This window comes from Sus scrofa, chromosome 1 (genome assembly GCF_054392235.1).
Source record: "Sus scrofa isolate SSC_HxYL_T2T_F1_AM1 chromosome 1, Sscrofa_HxYL_maternal_Yorkshire_Landrace_v2.0, whole genome shotgun sequence".
Taxonomy (NCBI): Eukaryota; Metazoa; Chordata; class Mammalia; order Artiodactyla; family Suidae; genus Sus; species Sus scrofa.
In genome coordinates this window covers 265,486,302-265,506,333 of record NC_139383.1, presented here as the reverse complement: position 1 = coordinate 265,506,333, position 20,032 = coordinate 265,486,302, and the positions used below count along the sequence as shown (strand labels likewise).

General features: G+C 47.6%; 1 protein-coding gene across 50 annotated transcripts in view; it reads right to left on the bottom strand.

The window, feature by feature from the left end:
• The window catches only part of ZNF618 (zinc finger protein 618), a 195,387-nt gene that overhangs the window by 33,692 nt on the left and 141,663 nt on the right, over positions 1 to 20,032 (bottom strand). For 18 of the 50 annotated variants that reach the window (XM_084993180.1, XM_084993223.1, XM_084993308.1 and 15 more), the window contains 5 exons: positions 18,110 to 18,199; positions 17,189 to 17,224; positions 17,018 to 17,095; positions 8,117 to 8,176; positions 7,505 to 7,594 (listed from right to left, as the gene is read on the bottom strand). In XM_084993180.1, coding sequence (XP_084849306.1) covers positions 7,505 to 7,594; positions 8,117 to 8,176; positions 17,018 to 17,095; positions 17,189 to 17,224; positions 18,110 to 18,199 — 354 coding nt within the window. The remainder of the gene's footprint in view (positions 1 to 7,504; positions 7,595 to 8,116; positions 8,177 to 17,017; positions 17,096 to 17,188; positions 17,225 to 18,109; positions 18,200 to 20,032) is intronic. The other 32 variants (XM_084993246.1, XM_084993318.1, XM_084993185.1 and 29 more) reach the window with 3 other exon arrangements.

The window sequence follows — 20,032 nt, the reverse complement described above, 5'->3', positions numbered from 1 at the left end:
AGGAATCAGGCTCCCTGACCTCAGACTCTACTACAAAGCTGCCGTCATCAAAACAGTAAGGTACCAGCACCAAAACAGAAATGTAGATCAGTGGAATAGTATAGAAAGCCCAGAAATAAACCCATGCGCCTATGGTCAGTTAATCTACAACAAAGAACGCAAGCATGAGAAAAGACAGCCTCTTTAATACGTAGAGCTGGGAAAACCGCACAGCTACGTGTAAAAAAATGAAATTGGAACACTCTCTAACACCATACACAAAAATAAACTCTAAACGGATTAAAACTTAAACATAAGACCAAATACTATGAAACTCTTAGAGGAAAACACAGGTAGAACATTCTTGACCATAAATCACAGCAGTTATCTTTTTTGATCCACCTCCTAGAACAGTGAAAATAAAAACAGAAATAAACCGATGGGGCCTAATTAAACTTAAAAGCTTTTGCGCAGGAAAAGAAACCATGCACAAATCGAAAAGACAACCCACAGAATGGGAGAAAATACTTACGAGGGATTAATCTCCAAAATATACAAACATCTCATAGAGGTTTATACCAAAAACAAACAAACAACCCATTTTAAAAAATGGTCAGAAGAACTAAACAGACATTTTCTCCAAAGAAGACAGACAGATGGCCAAAAGCACAGGAAAAGATGCACATCACTGATTACTAGAGAAATGCAAATCAAAACTACAATGAGGTATCACCTCATACCACGCAGAATAGCCATGATCAAAAGGCCTATAGGCCACAAATGCTGGAGAGGGTGTGGAGAAAAGGGAATCCTCCTACACTGTTGGTGGGAATGTAATTCGGTGCCATCGCTATGGAGAACCGTATGGCGGTTTCTTTCTTAAAAAACTAAATCTAGAACTACCATATGATCTAGCAATCCCACTCCTGGGGCATATATCCAGAAAAACTGTAATTCAGAAAGATACGTTCATCCTAAGATTCACTGCAGCACTATTTACAATAGCCAAGACTTGGAAACAACCTAAATGTCCATCAACAGAGGACTGGATAAAGAAGATATGGTACATATACATACACCCTGGAATATTACTCAACCATAAAAAGGAAGGAAATAATGCCATTTACAGCAACAAGGATGGTTACAGAGATTATCATACTAAGTGGATTAAGTCCGACAGAGAAAGATAAATAATCACATAAGATCACTAATATGTGGAATCTAATAAAAATGATACAAAATGATACAAAAGAACTTACAAAAGAGAAACTGACTCAAAGATTTTGAAACCAAACTTATGGTTACCAAAGGGGAAACGTGGCGGAGGGGGACATAAATTAGCGAGTTGGGATTGACACAGACACACTACTATACATAAAATAGATGGGTAACAAGGCCCTACTGGATAGCACAGGGAAATCTATTCCATACTGTGAAATAACCTATATGGGAAAAGAATCTGAAAAGGAACGGATAGATGGGAATATATAATGGATTCATATTAGTGTACACCTGAAACTAATACAACTTTTGAAGTCAACTATACTGCAATAAAATCTAATTTTAAAAAAAGGCAGGGATTGCCCAACTGGAAAAAGGAGCAAGAACCAACGATATGTACACACGTCATATATACGGAAGCCAGCTTAAAAGAAAAGAACGAAAAGAGATTTACCACACAAATCCTAATCCTAAGAAGTCTGTAGTGGCTATATTAACATCAAAAAAGTAGATTTCAGGACAAGAAGTATTATCAGCGATTAAAACAAGCACTGCACAGTTTTTACAGGGGTCAATTCATCAGGACCTAATGATCCTCAGATGTGTGCAGCTAAAAACAAAATTCTAGAATAGGTGAATCAAAAACCAGCAGAACTAAATCAAGGGAGAAAGCACATAGCCACAATCCCAGTAGCAGATGGTAATGCGTCTCTCTCTACTTAACAGAATGAGCAGGGTTTTTTTCCTACAAAGCTTGGAAAAGGTATAGAGATTTGAGGCACTTATGAACTTCATCTAATTGACAGTATGCTCAAGAAAACACTCTTCCCTGCTCACTCTGTGAGGCCAGCATCACTCTGATACCCAGCTTAGACAAGGACATTACAAGGAAAGGCCCCCTGCCGGCTGAAATGTAAAATGGCATAAGAGACTAGCTGCTTCTTAAAAGTTACACATACACCCATCATATGATCCAGACATTCCATTCCGAGGCATCTACCCAAGAGAATTGAAACAAAGCGTTTGTCCACAGGAAAGCACGTACACCTAGTTCACAGCCAGTTTATTTGTATGAGCTCTGAATTGGAATCAACCCGAATGTCCATCCATATGGAAAAAGATGACGGAAACTGTGGTATCTATATCCAAGCAATGGAACACCACTACTCACCAGTGAAAAGGAAGGAACTATTGGGGGAAATCTTTAAACAATTATGCTGAGTGAAAGAAGCCAGATCCCACCATATACAAAATAAGCATAGATAAGATTCCATGTCTGCACCGTTTGAGAAAATGCAAACTAATCTACAGGAATAGGAAGCAGATCCGTGCTTGCCTGGGGATGGGAAAGCGGTGAGTGAGGTATTCGAAGAGGGCATCAGGAAAGGGCGTTTGGCAAGATACGTTCATTATCTTGACTGCGGTAATGGTTTCATGGGTATGTACCCTGGCCACCACATCAAACTGTTTACTTTAAATAAGGCACTTTTATTGGATGACAATATACTTTAATAAAAATGTTTTGTAAAAAACACCAGAAATACATATATATTTTTTATTCTGACCATGATTCACACACCACTGATTGAATCTGGGCACTCTGCTAGTCCTAGGACTACAGTTCCCTGCCCTTGAGGGGTCAGTTTGGAGGGTGATATTAAATGCAAGATAAAATCCTCGGGAATTTTAGGTAGACGTGATTAGAAAATGTGCTTGGAAGCCAATTAACTTTACTCTTAGATGCCTTTCCAAGAAAAAGAAGCTCAAAGAAAGAAGTCATTCTTCTGGAAAAGAAGAAACACTCTAACACTGTAATTTTTTTAGTTCATTTCACGGTTTTCTGATAGTCTTAATGTATTTAAAGAAAGGACAGGCCTGGTGACTTAGTTTTTTTAAAGACATCAATCCATGTTATTTACCACATTATCAGAATAAAAGATAAGACTCAGAGGCGCATCTCAATACACGTAGAAAAAACACGTAACACAGTTTATGGCGAAAACTTTCAGTAAACCAGAAATAGAAGGTAACTTCCTCAACTGATAAAGGGGCATCTATGAAAACCTTTTTCAGCAGACACAATACTTCATGATGAAAATGATCATACCTCATGATGAAGAACTGGACCCTACGACTGGGAACCAGGAAGAGACAGCCACTCGATTTGTTTATTCGACATTGAACTAGAGGACCCTGATCAGCAAAACGAGGAAGAAACAGGATAATAAAAGGAATACAGTTTGGAAAAAAAAGAAGTAGAGCTGTCTTTATTAGTAGATGGCTTTAGTATGCACAAGGAAAATTCTAAGAAACTTAAAAGGCTAACAGAACTAACAAGTTAATTTAGCAATGCTGCAAGATACAAATTCAACGTACAGAATTCAATTCTGTTTATATGTAATAGCAATAAAAACTGGAAAAAAATCATAGTAGCATAAAAAAACCCCATAGATATAATTTAGTGAAATATGCGTAAGACCTCTGCTCTGAAAAATATAAACTACTTCTGAGAGAAATTTAAACAGACCTGAACCAATGGAGAGAAATACCATGTTCATGAATTGGAAGAATCTAAAATTATTATGATGTTTATTCTCCCCAGATTGGGGATCCTAAACAAAATCCCAGTTGTATTTTCTGTAGAAACTGGCAAAAAGACTAACATTTATATTGCAAAGTTCTTTGTTTAAGACAAATATTAAAAATACACAAAGATGAAACACTGCGAGTGCCTGATTTAAGACTTACAGTAAATAAGACCATGTTAGCATAAACACAGACAAACAAATCAATGGGACAGAAATAAACTCACACTAAATTATGCATTCAATGGATTTTCAACAGAAGTCCCAATGCAATGTAATGGGAAAAGGATAATCTCAACAAATGTGTTGGAACGACCAGGTATCCATATGGAATAAAGTGAATCTCAAATCATGCCTCTCATCACTTACAAAAATTAACTTCAAATGAAAAGTTTCTAAAAGATAATAAAGGAGAATATCTACCTTGAGATAGGACCCAGAAAACACCAACCACAGAAAAGCTGATAAATTAGACTTCATCAGAATGAAAAAAAACTGCTCATTAAAAGATCCTGCATGAGGGAGTTCCCGTCGTGGCTCATTGGTTAACGAATCCGACTAGGAACCATGAGGTTGCAGGTTCAATCCCTGGCCTCGCTCAGAGGGTCAAGGATCCGGTGTTGCCGTAAGCTGTGGTGTAGGTCGCAGACGAGGCTCGGATTCCGCGTTGCTGTGGCTGTGGTGTAGGCCGGTGGCTACAGTTCCGATTGACTCCTAGCCTGGGAACCTCCGTATGCCGCAGGTGCAGCCCTAGAAAAGGCAAAAAAAAAAAAAAAAAAAAAAAAAGATCTTGCATGAAAATCACATGCACACCAAAGATGGGGAAAAAATTATATATATGATAAAGAAGCTGGAACCTACAATTTAACAATAAAAAGACAAACAACCCAACCCAAAAAATGGGCAAAAGACTTAAACAGTTTCCAAAGTAAAACACACAAATAGCCGATAAGCAAATGAAAAAGTGTTCCTCATTAGTCATCAGGAAAATAAAAATTAACACCACACTGAAATACCACTACACACTCACCAGAACAGCTAGACTGAAAGAGCCTCCTACCGCCAAATGTTGGCAAGAATGCAGAGCAAGTGGAACTCCGTGGCTGGTGGGAGTGTAAGATGCTACAGTCATCTTGGGAAAAGGATTGTTAATTCTTAAAAAGGTAAACAGACTCTCCCCTATGACCCTAGTCTACTCTCTGGAATTTATCCAAGAGAAATGAACACATATGTCCACAAAATGCCTGGGACAAGCATTTTTATAGTAGCTTTATTCATAATAGCCTAAAACTGGAAACGACTCAAAGGAACAAGCAAATGGCTAAACAAACTGTGGTATTTTCACACAACAGAATATTGCTCAGCAGTTAAAAAAAGAATAAACTGATATATACAACATTATGAATCTTAAAAACATTTTGCTAAGTGAAAAGCAGCCAGACCCCCAAGAGTACGTGTGCTATGAAGCCACGACTCCATTCGTAGGACCCCCTTCTACAGTCAGCCTGGGTCTTTCTGGATGCTCTCACCAGACCCGGGGGCTTTCAAGGCCTGGCCCTGGGTACCACCTGATGAAGCCACCAAGTCTAGCCTCCAATTCCACATGGAACCCATAAACCTCTAGATCCAAAGGCCACTGGAGGGGCTCTTTCTAGCTTTGGAGAATCAATCTTCTGTTGGATATAGCCTCAACCTCTCTGTACTTTAAACACAGATGGATCATAGAGTCCTGAGACTTCAGTAATAAAGACAAGATGCCCTCAACAAATAGCTGCAGAAAGACAAAGAAAGTCCCCAACAAAGAGAACAAGAAAGTGAGAAACAGAGCAAGAGGAGAAGGCCCTTCAGGAGAGAAGCACCTGGATGTTAGGGAAGAAACGAGGGTTAAACGAAACACCCTGTCCTGCTGTACCATCTGACATGTGATGCAGCAGAACTTCATGGTTCAGAGTACGGGCCTGGAGGGTTCAAGGCCAGGCTCCCCCTCTAATTAACTCCATGATCTTACTTAGCGTGTTCCTGGAAGAGCCAGACAAGGGAAAAGCAGAAGGAGCACTGAAGGTCTCCTCCAAAGACTGAAACCCAAGTTGCAAGCTGGCTTTGTAACTAAAACCTAATTTTAAGTGCATTCTGGGGAGCATCCTCCCTGGGTAGCAGGCGGGAGCTGCTTCCCCGGAGAGCACAGGTAAGCAGGGGCCCACACGCAGGTGCCTCTGTCCCTTCCCATAGAAAGCAGAATTCCCAGAGGGGTCTGAGCCATGGAGCTCAAGCCATAGCCCTGATGCCTCAGCACCAGCACCACTGGTGGGCCAAACGGATGGGTCAGTGCCCACCTGGCAGAAGCTGTGTCCTCTCCCCATGCCTCCTACAGGACCTGGCCATGTGATGGGTACTAAGTAAGCCATACAACCTTAGCATGAGGAGGGTGGGAAGGCCCCTCTAGTAGGGCCACCACAGATGCCTGCCTGCAGGTCTCCTTAGGCTGGAGATGCGTGGAATCTAGACCCCCTGGGCTGAAAGGATCTTGAGGGTCCTACAGGTGGGAAGCCTGAACCCAGAGAAGGGAAGTGGCAGGCACAAGGTCACCCAGCAGTCAGGGGTCAAACAGGGTGAGAATCTTAGTCCAGGGCTCCATCTGAGGATGGGTGCTCCTACCCACAGGGGACCCCCCAGCCCTGCCGCTACACCAGTAGGCAGGAATTCCTAGGGAAGCTGCCTCCACCATTCTCTGAGCCCTCAGGGGCCACGTGCCTGTGCTGTTACTGTCAGGGCTTGCGGAGGGCCGGGCCTCCCACACTTCAGGCTGCTTGAACCCTGACAACCTTGCATAATCCTCCCCCACCCTGACCCCAGACCTAAATCTTCCCATCCATGGACTGTGGAGCAGGATCCCTGCAGCTCTGCTGTGACAAACAAAAGCAGGGATACTCCCAAATACCTCTGCAACCTGCCGCCCTACCGCCCGGTAACTCTGGTTAAGCCTCGCCTGTCAGCAACTCTGGCTGAGGACTGAGGGCCTCCCTCAGACGCCAAATCTAAGGATGTAGCCAAGCCCCGTGACATCCAGAAGGGCAGCTGGGACATCAGCTGCGCCAGGAGAGTGGAAGGGCAGGATGCCCCTGTGGGAAGGATATTTGGAACTCTGGCCCTCCCAGACCAGGGGAGGAGGGAGACACTGAGGCTGAGACAGGATGGGGGCTGCCCAAGGCCACAGGCAAGCCTAGGACCCCGCTGGACTATCGCCTGGGGCTTCTGAGTCTCAGCTTGGCACTCTTGACTCCTCTTATCCTTTCAACTTTCAAGGGCAAAGGCGTCTTGCTAGTGGACCATCCCCTAGCCTAGCTTAGGCCCTGCGCTGGTTCAGACTAAAGCTGCATTACGCGGTGCTGGCTTTGGGGGTGCGGACTCAGGAACCCCATTGATTTGGAGGTGCTTAGGAAAGGTGGGGGACAGGGCCACTGAAGGACAAGCGATACCCACCATGCCTAACCCCCAATCCACAGGGACCCCAGACCCCTCAGATCCCTCGGGCAGGACTCAGGCTTTCCCAGCTAAGGGTGTGGCTTTCCCGGCTCCCGCAGTCAGGTGGCCCCAGGTCAGACAGGGACACCTGGACACTGCCCCAGGCCAGGTGCACCTTTCTTTCACTCTCCCCTGGCAAAACTCCAGAGCCTCAGCCTATGGCTGGCCCCTCTCCCCCAACCACAGGAGGTACTCACTGATGGGGGCGTGTAAGGCCACGTGCTCCTGGTAGGGCGTGTAGTACTTGTACTGCTTTCCGCAGAATTCACAGGTGTAATTGCCGGTTTCTGTCCAAGGAGAGAGAAGTGTGGGAATGGCTCCCATTCGGAAGCAGCAGTGTGCTCCCCCTCCCTCCAAACTCCGCCTCCTTCGGGGACCACCAACTAGAACCAGGAGCCCACTTGAGTCAGATGGCCTGGGTTCAAATCCCAGCTCCTCTCTTCTGAGCTGTGTGACATTAGGCAAATGCCTTAACCTCTCTGTGCCTCAGTTTTCCTGTCTGCAAAATGGGGGTAATGACAGGCCCACCTTATAGGATTGCTGTGAGGATTAAATTTGTCTGTCACGTGCTTAGAACAGTACCTGGCACACGCTGTCCTCCTCCATCACACCACCCCCAGGCCCCGGTGCTTAGGAAATGTGTGGTGACCTAAGGTGACCTCCAGTGCCAACCTCTCTATCGGCCCCTCCGCAATGGCCACGCTTGGGTCCCCTCGTCTCTAGGACCTTCCGTGCCCCCCAGCAGCCCCCCGCCCCCTGGCAGAAGGGGTCACGTCTTCCTCTTGGGTCCCACCAGACTTCATCTTTACCTCTCTTTTGGCACTGCCTAACTTCTTTCTTCTTAAAAATTTCTGATGTAATATTGTTCACTGGGGGAAAATTATAAAATATTGATAAATACCAATACAAAAGTTTAAATATAAGAGAAACTTCAATCATCTATAATCCCCAAAGAGTAGCAGCTACCCCCGGGGGTGGAGCATGGACCTGGCCACTTGCCCCAGACCCCGCCCCCGTACGCCCATCTCCTGTCTCACTGACATCAGCCCACTGGCTCCTACAGGCCTCGACCCAGCCAGCCCTGATCTATTCGCTCTCCGTAACCTGGTGCACTCAATCGACAATATTCCGTGGACATCTTGCTCAAATCAATAACCATCGATCTCCACTGCATTTATTGGCTGCCTGGCTCCCAGTGGACTCTAGAATCTGCTGAGCCAGTCTCCTAAACCAGGAGGACACTTAGACGGAAAAAATTTTTCCCTTATAAAAAAAAAAAAAAAATGCCATGACCCACATCCTCGTAGACATTTTTTGCACATCTGCTCATTATTTTTGCACATCACTGCAAAATAAAGATGATGGCTCATAATCTTTGCACAGTATTTCCTCGGGATAAATGTAGGATGTGTCTTGGTAAGGCTCCTGATCACCACAGCACCAACTACTTACTGAAAGCCTGGGCTGGTTTTCATCCCCATCAGAGAGATGTGGAAAATGCCGGTTTCCATATACTACCGCCAGCACTAAGTACTTCAACTACCATCATCTTACTGTGCCTGACAGGGAGAACCAGCGTGCACTGTGGCTTTTATTTTCCATTTCTTTGAGTTCTAAGACAGTTGACTATTTTTCAGGGTTCATAAACCGTGGTTTTTCTTTTGTGACTTTCCTATTTGTGGTTACACTCAATATTTCTACAGGTATGTTTACCTTATGTATGTGTTTTTTTTTTCCTGTGACCCATTTATTTATTTATTTTAAAATTGTCCTTAAATTGCTAACAACTCTATAGACTAAGGATATCAACATTTTGTTCTATATATTACTATTTTTTTTCCTTTTCTTTTTCTTTTGACGGCTACACCTGTGGCATACCAAAGTTCCCATTCCTGGGGTGGAATCGGAGCTGCACCTGGGAGTGAGGCTGTAGCTACTGCCACGGCAACACCAGATCCAAGCCGCGTCTGCAACCTACGCCGCAGCTTGCAGCCTCGCTGGATCCTTAACCCCCGAAGTAATGCCAGGGATCGAACCCCACATCCTCACAGAGACTACATTGGGTTCTTAACCTGCTGAGCCACAATGGGAACTCCATGAGTTATTTCTTTTCTCAACTGGTTTCCCAGTCAGTTTATAGCTTTTTCTCACAACACAGAAGCTTTAAAAATTTTGGTAGCTAAATAACTTTTTTTTGTTGTTGTTGTCATTTCTACGGCCGCTCCCGTGGCATATGGAGGTTCCCAGGCTAGGGGTCGAATCGGAGCTGTAGTCACTAGCCTACACCAGAGCCACAGCAACGCGGGATCCGAGCCGTGTCTGCAACCTACACCACAGCTCACGGCAACGCTGGATCCTTAACCCACTGAGCAAGGCCAGGGACCGAACCTGCAACCTCATGGTTCCTAGTCGGATTCGTTACCACTGTGCCACAATGGGAACTCTGGTAGCTAAATAACTTTTGCAACTGATTCATGAATGCTGGTAGGCTTCGAAATTGTTAGATCAACTGTATTCATTGTATTATTTAAACTCTATAATCTTGTTTCTCTCCTTTCTCTGTCAAAGACTAAATGTTGTGATCCTTCTATTTTATTATATTTCTGAATTTGTTTTGTATATTTAGTTACAATGTTATTTGATGCAGAGAGGCTCATGTGATCAAAACCTTCATTATACACTGTATCTTTTGTTAACATTAACTATTTTTTAACCCAGAGCTTCTCAAAGTGTGGTCCCTAGTCCAGCAGCATCAGCATCCCCTGGGAATCTGTCAGAAATGCAAATTCTCAGGACTTATTTAAGACATACCAAAAGAAAGACCCTAGGGATGGGATCCTGCAAACTGCATTTTAACAGGTCCCACAGAAAATCCTGAAGTGTGGGAAAGAACCACCACTCTAACATATAACTACACTGTTTTATTAGTTCATCTGCTATTAATATTATTAATTCTTTTTTTGGGGGGGGTCTTTTTTAGGGCTGTATTGGCGGCATATGGAAGTTCCCAGGCTAGAGGCTGAATCAGAGCTGCAGCTGCTGGCCTATGCCACAGCCACAGCAATCCCAGATCCGAGCCACATCTGAGACCTACACCACAGCTCACAGCAATGCCAGATCCTTAATCCAATGAGTAAGGCCAGGCATCGAATCCACATCCCCATGGATCCTAGTTGGGTTTGTTACTGCTGCACCATGACGGGAACTCCCAGTGTTATTAATTCTTTGTTTGTTTGTTTTGTCTTTTTGCTTTTTCTAGGACCGCTCCCTCGGCATATAGAGGTTCCCAGGCTAGGGGTCTAATTAGAGCTGTAGCCACCAGCCTACGCCAGAGCCACAGTAACACCAGATCCGAGCCACGTCTGCGACCCACACCACAGCCACAGCAACACCGGATCCTTAACCCACTGAGCGAGGCCAGGGATCGAACCTGCAACCTCATGGTTCCTAGCTGGATTTGTTAACCACTCAGCCATGACGGGAACTCCCAGTGTTATTAACTCTTGATAATTCCTTTGTTACATCCTCCTCCTACTTGTTCACATGTGCCTAAAATCATTTCCTTAAATTTTCTTGCACTTTCATTGATCAAACAGACACCGTGGTACATGGCAGCACAAAATGTTGAGCAAAAACTTGCCCTGGTTCCTGCCTTCAAGGAGCTTAGAGTCTGGAAACGGAGAAAGAAAAATCAACTCAAATTTCAAACTGCAACCACAAGGGGTGCTCTTAAGAAGACACTTACAGTGCTATGAAAATCCTAGCAGGGAATTCCGTTTGTTAAGGGAGTAGGCAAAGAGCTCCGTGGGAAAGAGAAAAGTAAAAGAAAATGAGGCCATAACTAGGCACGTCTCCAATAAACCATCAATCATGGGATTATTTTAAGTAAACCTAAAAATTTCTCTTCAAATAAAGGAAATTCTGTCATTTGCTTTGACCGCTATGACTGACTTGGTTTTACTTGTTTTAAGCTTTCTTTTCACACTCTTCCCTTCCCTCAATTTTCGGTTGTCTGATATCTGACCTCCTTTCCTGTCTTCCCATTAGTCTCCAACTTTCCATCATTTTCCAGTATTCTCCATTGTTTTAGATTGTATACCAGAGACCCGTCTCTCATTTTCACAGTCAAGCAGGAAAGGATCGTTTCCTACCTGTTTCCATCAAGAAGCGTCCTTTAACTCAGCGCCGCTCAAACTTTAGGCTGATTAAGACTCATCTAGACAGACTTCTGCACCCCACCGCAGAGATTCTGATTCCACAGGTCTGGTGTGGGGCCTGAGAACTTACATTTCTTTTTTTTTTTTTTTTTTTTTTTTTTTGGTCTTTTGTCTTTTTAGAGCAGCACCCGAGGCATATGGAGGTTGCCAGGCTAGGGGTCTAATCGGAGTTGTAGCTGCCGGCCTACGTCACAGCCACAGCCATGCTGGATCCGAGCTACCTCTGTGACCTACACCACAGCCCGTGGCAACGCCTGATCCTTAACCCACTGAGCCAGGCCAGGGATCAAACCCACAACCTCATGGTTCCTAGTCGGATTCGTTTCCGCTGCGCCATGACAGGAACTCCAGAATTTACATTTCTAATAAGCTTCAAGGAGCAGCTGATGCTATTGGTCTGGGGACACACTGTGAGTAGGACTGGTTTAGCCAATTTCACTGTATCCCTCACCTATTCCTTCCTTCTTGGGTTTTAAAATTCTTTTTAAAAATATTTTAGAATGATCTCTGTCTGTCGCATTTTTCTATTTCTTCTTTTTTTGTCTTTTCTAGGGCCCTACCCGTGGCATATGGAGGTTCCCAGGCTAGGGGTCTAATCGGAGCTACAGCTGCCGGCCTACACCACAGCCACAGCAACATGGGATCCACGCCGCATCTGTGACCTACACTGCAGCTCATGGCAACACTGGATCCTTAACCCACTGAGGGAGGCCAGGGAATCGAACTTGTGTCCTTATGGATACTAGTTGGGTTCATTACTGCTGAGCCATGATGGGAACTCCTGTCGCTTTCAATCTTATAATCAGATCTGCAATAGTTTAAACTTACTTCTAGTGTACCTGGCTTCACAATTCACCCACCAGCCCTCTTGCTTTTTCTTTTTTTTTCCTTTCTTTTGTCTTTTCAGGGCCACACCCATGGCACATGGAAATTCCCAGGTTAGAGGTCTAATCAGAGCTGTAGCGGCCAGCCTACACCAGAGCCACAGCCACGTGGGATCCGAGCCGCGTCTGCGACCTACACCACAACAGCTCATGGCAACACCGGATCCTTAACCCACTGAGCGAGGCCAGGGATCGAACCTGCAACCTCATGCTTCCTAGTTGGATCTGTTTCCGCTGCACCATGATGGGAACTCCAACCCACCAGCCCTCTTGTACCATGAATTTAACCCCTGGTAATTGAGCCCTTGAATGTCCTCTACCATTCAGTTTGCTGGAGTCTATCTTCAAGTAATTTTTCAAAGATGAATACACAGGAGAAATAGCATGGTTTTGAGCACTTGCCTTTTTCTTTACAAATAAGTCACCATTTGTCTAAATATAAAATGCCCATATTATAACCTTTTCCCTTCGGAACTTATTCCATGATCTTTCAGCATTTAATATTGCAGGGAATCACGAGGCAAGTCCATCTCGGAGTCATTTGCAGGGAACTTGCTTTTTAAATCTCCAGGTGCCTGTACAGTCTTCCCCCCTATATTTACAGTTTCAAAAGTCACTAAGATCTAGTTATGGACCTCTTATTTATTTATTTTTTATTTTTAGGGCCACACATGCAGCATATGGAAACTCCTGGGCTAGGGGTTGAATCGGAGCCACAGCCGCCGGCCTACCCCACAGCCACAGCAACTTAGGATCCAAGCTACATCTGGAATCTACACCTCAGCCTGCGGCAATGCTGGATCCTTAACCCACTGAGCAAGGCCAGGGATCAAACCTGCATCCTCATCGATGCTGGTCAGGTTCTTAACCCACTGAGCCGCAACAGGAACTCCTGGCTCTCTCTATATTGACTCTACCTGACATAGGACGAGCCCTTAAATGGACACACACAGGTCTTTCTTTAGCTGAGCCATTTTTTCTCCTCCTATATCTTTGGGGAGGGCTTCTGTCCCACTGGTAGAACACCACCAATTACCTGGAAGAGGTTCCCCACTGTGCGTCGTTAGCAGGTCTTCCTCTCATCATGCTCATCTTTTCGAGTTCATCCTTCACATCCTCAATTTCATTTCCACAGATCGATTCTGCTCTTTCCTATCTACAGTGTAGGTGTTAATTCTGTTCTTATATTTTCTACTTCTCTCCACTTCTTCTCATCTCACGCCTCTCTCTTTGCCTTTTTGTCTTATCTGGTTGCTTTCTTACTGTACCACTTCCATTTGCACAGAGGTCATGCCATGGAAGGCATTATTTCCTCCCCAAATTCAGATGCTGATGCCCCATCTTCGAAAGAGATGTTGATGTCCTGTCTCCCAATGCAGTGGGATTTGGAGATGGGGCCTGTGGGAAGTCATTAGGTTTAAATGAGGCCATGAGGCTGCGGTGGGGTGGGGGCCTCTCATGATGGCATTAGTGCCCTTAGAACAAGAGACACCAGAGAGCTCTTTTTCTCTCCACAACATGTGAGAATACAGGCAGAACAACGGTTCTTAGGCCAGAACCCATTCATACTGGTATCCTGATTTCAGACTTCTAGCCTCCGGAACTGTGAGAAAATAAATTTCTGTTATTTAAACCACCCAGTCTATGGGATTTTGTTATGGCAGCCCAAGTGACCTAAGACAGTCATATTTTCTCATACTGGACCATGGCTGTCAAATAGAGTTTTCTTCGAGACATGGTGGTAGATCATTTTCAGAGCTATACTCTTCCTTGGAGCCTCCTAAATTCCTTTTCCTGTCATGCGGAATTTTCATAATTCCCACGTTTTTATTTTTGGTTTTTTCAAGTCACTCGTCCTGATCCAGGTATAAAAATCAAGTAACCTATAAATAAATGCAGACGTACTCTCTTTCAATGGACATGGATGAACTGTCCTCGATGGTGCCATCATCGTGGTAGACCATGCCCGTGGGAGGACGTCTCAGACCTGCAGCTGAGAAGCAAGCTGACAGAGGGCCTCCCAGACCAGCTCTCTCCTTCTAGAAGAATTCCTCAGCCCTGTCATGGCTCTGGCTTCCTCCTCTTTAAGTCCTCAATTCTCCGATCTGCGCCGTTGACGTGGATGTGGAAAGTGTACTTCCTACCATGCGCTGCTACCATGGTGTCTCCTCTTCTGTGACCTGCAGAGCTCTGCTTGTGGGGAGGAGTCCCTCCGCTGTGCCCCGACTGGCTCCCCTTACCCTATGCCTCATCGCCGCCAGGCTTCTGCGGCACGGGCCAGCTTTCGAAAAGTGGCAGAAGTCCAAGAGGTAGGATTCTTCTCTCCCAAGGCAGCTTTGGAGTGGTCACAGAGGACAGCCTCCCACTCTGAAAGACGTCTCAGTTGCATGGCGTCAAGCTGGGAGCTAAGCTCAGTTCAGTTTTCTCAGCGAAATTCCCTCCTCCCCCTCATCTGTGATAAATTCCTCCCAGGTCCTAGCACCCGCCGACTGTCAGCCTTAGCTGCTGCTACAGAGACCCCGTTTCATCTTGCTCTGTACCCTTCTGGGTAATTAATAGGAACTGCTTTTTTAATGCTTTCCATGTAAATGTTAAGGACTATGCTAATGCCTTTACAAATATAATCTCATCTAATCTCCATGACAATCCTGAGAGGTGCGCTGTATTGTCATCACTGTGATTAGAGAGATTATAAAACTCGCAGGACGTCACACAGGCATTAAGTGCAGAGCTGGGGGTTCATCTCTGGGGTGACTCTAAAGCTCTAGCGCTTGACTATCTCGGCAACATCGCTCATTAGCTAAGCCCTGAATGTGAGCCAAGCGCTGGGCTAGACACTTGAGGCAGGCATCCTCCAACAGCCCCGCAGAACAGAGAGATGTTCTTGTCCCCAGTGTAGAGATGAGTCAAAGGACCCTCAGAGGGGCTAAGGAGCTGGTAAATGGGTGATGCCAGCCTTCAAACCTGGGTCTGTGGGACTCCATAGTCTCTTTTCATAATTATGATGTTACAGATAGAAGAGGGGTGCTATGCTGGGGCTGCTGGCAGATAGCACTGAAGTTGGGGTGGTGAGTGTCACAGTTCTCAACATGCCTGTTCTGTACTGGTGGTCTGTGAATGCCCATCACGGAACCTGTCTGACTCATGTCTGGGTTTTCCCACCGTTTACCATCTAGCAGTTTCCGTGTTGAGGATTTCATCATTTTCCTGCCTTCGAGATTGCTTTAATGCTACTGTTTACTGCACGGTTACCATGCATAGGACAAACACTGTGTAACCGCTTTACAGATATTACCATATCTCCAGCTTCCTAAGCGCGTGAAGAGGTAAAGGAAAGGAGAGACCCATCCTCTAGGAGGAAGGAGGCTGACAATGTACTTGGGGTCCATCCAGGGGCTGGGACCAAAGTCTGCCCTCTGAGACTGATCCCCGGCTTCACAGTTCCAGCCCCCTGGACTCTCCTGCCCTCAACTTCCTCATCCATTCAATCTACATTCATGGGCATAGCTTCTCAAGCTGCCTGAATCCTTATTGCAAGAGGCAGAGCCAACAGAGGTCTCCTCTTGCTGGGGAGGAAGAGAGGCACGGAAAACAGAGAGGAAGAAGCGAGTATGCACATTCCTCAAAGGCTGGCCCAATCTCGCCTGTGAGACCTCCCACACCCCCCAATCCATTCTCCTTGCAGCAGCCAAAACGTCCTCCTAAAATGCAAATCCGATCAAGTCCCATCTCGGCCGGGTCAACTCTCTGGCACAGGCCCCTCAGGATGAAGTCTAACTGCGTTCTTCTGGTTGTCAAGGCTAAGACCTGAACTCAGAAGCAATTTGCCTGTTAGTTCCTGCAACAAGCACAGCTGTTCTGTCTTCATGTGGGACACAGGGGCCTGTCCCTACCCTGGTCCCCACGCAGATGCCTCCTGGTCCCTGCTGCTTCCTGTGCTTCTCCAGCTTACTGGTGTAACTAACTGCTTAGCGATCCGCTGCCCCTCCCTGTGTGAACCACGCAAAGCAGGGCCACATCTGTTTTGCCCACTGCTGTGCCCCCATAACACTCAACACAAGAGTGCTGCAAACAGGCAGGTCAAGGGCACGGTTCCTGTCTTCAGGGGTTTATTAGGACAAGGACAGAGCACCTGCATGTGGCTCCTTTGGACAGATTCATTTGCTGATAAACCCTTTAGATGACAATACCCACAGTTATTTTCTGAGCACCTACTATGTACCAGGCACTGTGCTAATTAATAGGTGATTTACATCCATGATGTCATTTAATCCCCCAACAAACCTGCAGGGAAATGTCACTCTAACTCCATCAGTGAGGAGCCGAGGCTCAGGATGGCTCACAGACTGGGCACCAAGCCTGTGCTATTCTCACTGCTATGGACCTTGTGCTTGTCCTGCTGCCCCTCAAAAGCTCAAATCCTAAGAGTGACTGACCCATTTGACAGGTGGGCAAAGTGCGGTACAAGGAGGCCAGGGGCTCACTGGTCAGAGACGCTGCTGCAGGATTAGCAGTGCCACCCCCTTCCAGTGGTGGGACTCGCCCTGCCGCCCAGCCACCCCTACCTGTCTCCCCACCCAGCCCGGGCCCCAGACAGAGGCCTGCATACTTGGCCCGATTTTCTGGAATGGTTCCGGGGGCTCCTCCTTCACCTCGTCAGTGGCCACGACACCTTGGTCGAAGGGGTCTGTGGGAGAACACATGGACCTTAGTGCCCTGGTAACCAGGTCTCAGTGCCCCACGGGGGACAGGGAGAGGTGGGCAGGCACAAAGGACTTACCTGCCCGATTCTCAGGGGCCCCTTCCACACTAAACACTGCGCCCGGGCGGGAGGCGGCAGCCGCAGAAGGAAAGAAGCAAACAGGAGCCCTGTTAGTCCCTGCCCACAGCCGCCTCTGCCCGATGCTCCCAGGCTCTGGGGCCCCGGAGAGCTGCCTCAGCCGTTGCAGACGCCCCAGAAAACCAGGGGCCATGCCCCAACCCTTATCCTCCCTCCCGGGCAGGGCCTCCCCGCCCGCCCCCAGGCAGGAAGATGCTCTCTGCCTGGCCTATTTCTGGATCACCGCCACCTGCTCGAGGGGCCGGGGCAGGAGAAAAAGAGGAAGAGATGGGGGCAGGGAAAGAAAGAGGAGGCGAGAGAAGGGATGGCCGGTGGCAGTAGGTGGCACGGACTGGTTGCCACAGCTTGACATGGGCTGGGGGTGTGGGGCGGGAGAGGGAGGGAGCCCTCGAGATGTCTTCCCAGTCGAACACCCTATTTCGAGGATTCTTAAGAGTCCCAAAATAAATTACCTAAATTTATCGCTCTAATTTCTAGCTCTATAATCTAAGGTGCTAAAACATCATCCTTCATCTTAAAAAATTGGTTTAATTTCGCCAGAGCATGCGAACCTGCAACGTGAAACGGGAAAATAAATGGATGCGAAATTGCTGACAGTCGACTGATTTTGACCTACAGAAGCAGCCGTTTCACTTGGGGTACCCTCATCGGAGGTGCAGATGGAGGATGATGGGGACCCTCTCGCACCCGGAATCCTCGGAGGCTGGTCACCCTGCTTGTGGTCGGGCTGCTGCCTGACCCTCCCTGGGTAGGAGGGGGGAGGGGAAGCCATGGGAGGGACGGGGGCCCCGATGAGCCACCCTGGAGTGGGGGGGTCTTTTCAGGTGCCTCTGCTCCGGAGGAGTGAGGGGCCTGACTCACCATCCACGGCGTGCAGGTCTCGATGCTCCTGGAAACAGCTGTAGTATTTGTACTTTTTCCCGCAGATGTCGCACGTGTACCTGAAGTTGTCTGCGGGGGGTGGAAGGACAGGTGGTTATGAGTCATTTGGGGCTGGGGGAGGTGGATTCCTGCAGACTGGGTCCAAATGGTGACCCCGTGGAGAACAGTTCGGGGAGGGGGTGGTTAGGCGTCTTCTACACAAGGGGACCGGGGAGCCTTGAGGTGACTTTCAAACCCACTCCAGTCCCACTGCATATGAGCTGAGCTCCTACGGGTCTGGTTCATAACTGCCCCCCCCCCCCTCCATAAAGTTATGTGAGAATGACAGCCAATGCAGCGACCACTTCCTGGGTGCTGCTAGGTGCCAGGCCAGGAGGATCCCTCCATTGGAAGTAATAACCCATTTAACACTCGGGGCTGCTGAGGACAGAAGGGGCCTGTTGCAAGCCTCACAGCTCCGGCCCACTGTGGATGGTCCCAACAACCCTGGCTAGTGGCATTCCCATCCTGGGCTATGTCTGGGCTGGATCCGGTGACCTGCTTCTAACCAAGGGCGATGCTTCTAATCCGGTGACGGGATGCCCTTCTGAGATGAAGTCACAGAAGGCCATGACCTCTGTCCTGCTCACACCATCTTGCTACCTGCCCTGCTGTAAACTGCCTCACAGAGACCCCCTTGGCTGCCTCTGCTGAACAGCCAGTTGGGAACTGAGGCCCTCAGCCCAAGAGTCTGGAAAGGGTGGATGCTGCTAGCAACCACAAGTGCGAGAACTGAAGCAGCCCCGTCCCCACTCGAGCTTTGAGATAAGACCCCAGCCCTGGCCGACAGCTTGACTGTAGCCCCATGAGAGGCCCAAAGTCAGAGGACCAGGTGAAGCCAAACCCAGATTCTCCCACAGTAATAACATAATCAATGCTTATTACTTTAAAAGCCATTACATTTGGGTTACACAGCTTATAAATAAGGGCAGGGCCTGAGTCTGGATGACCCCCAGGTCTCTCCAAAGTCTGAGGCTGGACTCATGGAGGACACTTCCCTTGCCACACTGACAAGCCCTCTAATGTTTGTGCTAGCAAAGACCCTGTGTGTGTGTGTTCCTGGGGCTGACCTAAGGACAGCCCTCCCCAGCCCCCACCTCTCACCCCCAGCACAGGGAGGTTGGGCGGTTTGCTCCAAGCTGCCCAGTGGGACAGGGAATAGCCAGGATCCAGATACTCACTTCACTCTGAGCCACAGTGAGCCAGGGCACATGGCCCTTCTCTGCCTGGATAAATGACTTTCTACTCCTGGGCTGGGGTACCAGTCTGCTGACCCCTCTTCTGCTCGTCAGCACCCAAACACAGAATCTGATGAGACTCCCCCATCCCAAGGAGGTAATGCCAGGCCATTCTGTGGGAGGGTTTCTGGCCCCCACTGAGCTGAACTGAGGGACACAGATGACACTGGCCATCTCCCTGCCTCTGCCTCCACCTCTTCCATGGCACCTTCAGTCCCTGGGTGCGCCCTGAAGGATGGAGGCGCAAGGGGATGAACTGGTCTGTGAGCAAAGGACACACGGCCTCGGCACACACAGACAGTCTGAGGGTGTGGGGCCCAGGCATGCCGCCAGCAAACCATCTCCATGGCCCCGCCTGAGTCAGCCATGGAGTTAAGGGGGAGAGGCGGCGGGGTTGTGGGGAGGAGGGACCTGGTCCTGGCCAGCCTCGTCCAGACGGCCAGCAAGTGCCAACCCCACTTCTGCATTCAGCGTCCCCATTTCCCCCTAATTTAGGAGGTGGTGGTAAATGAGATGATTTCTGAGCTGGCGGTTCCAGGAGCCCAAGCCTGGCTCGGGCTTCTATCCTCTCCCGAGGCCAGAAATCCAGCAGGGACTATCACCTCCCGCGTGCTGTCCCATCTGG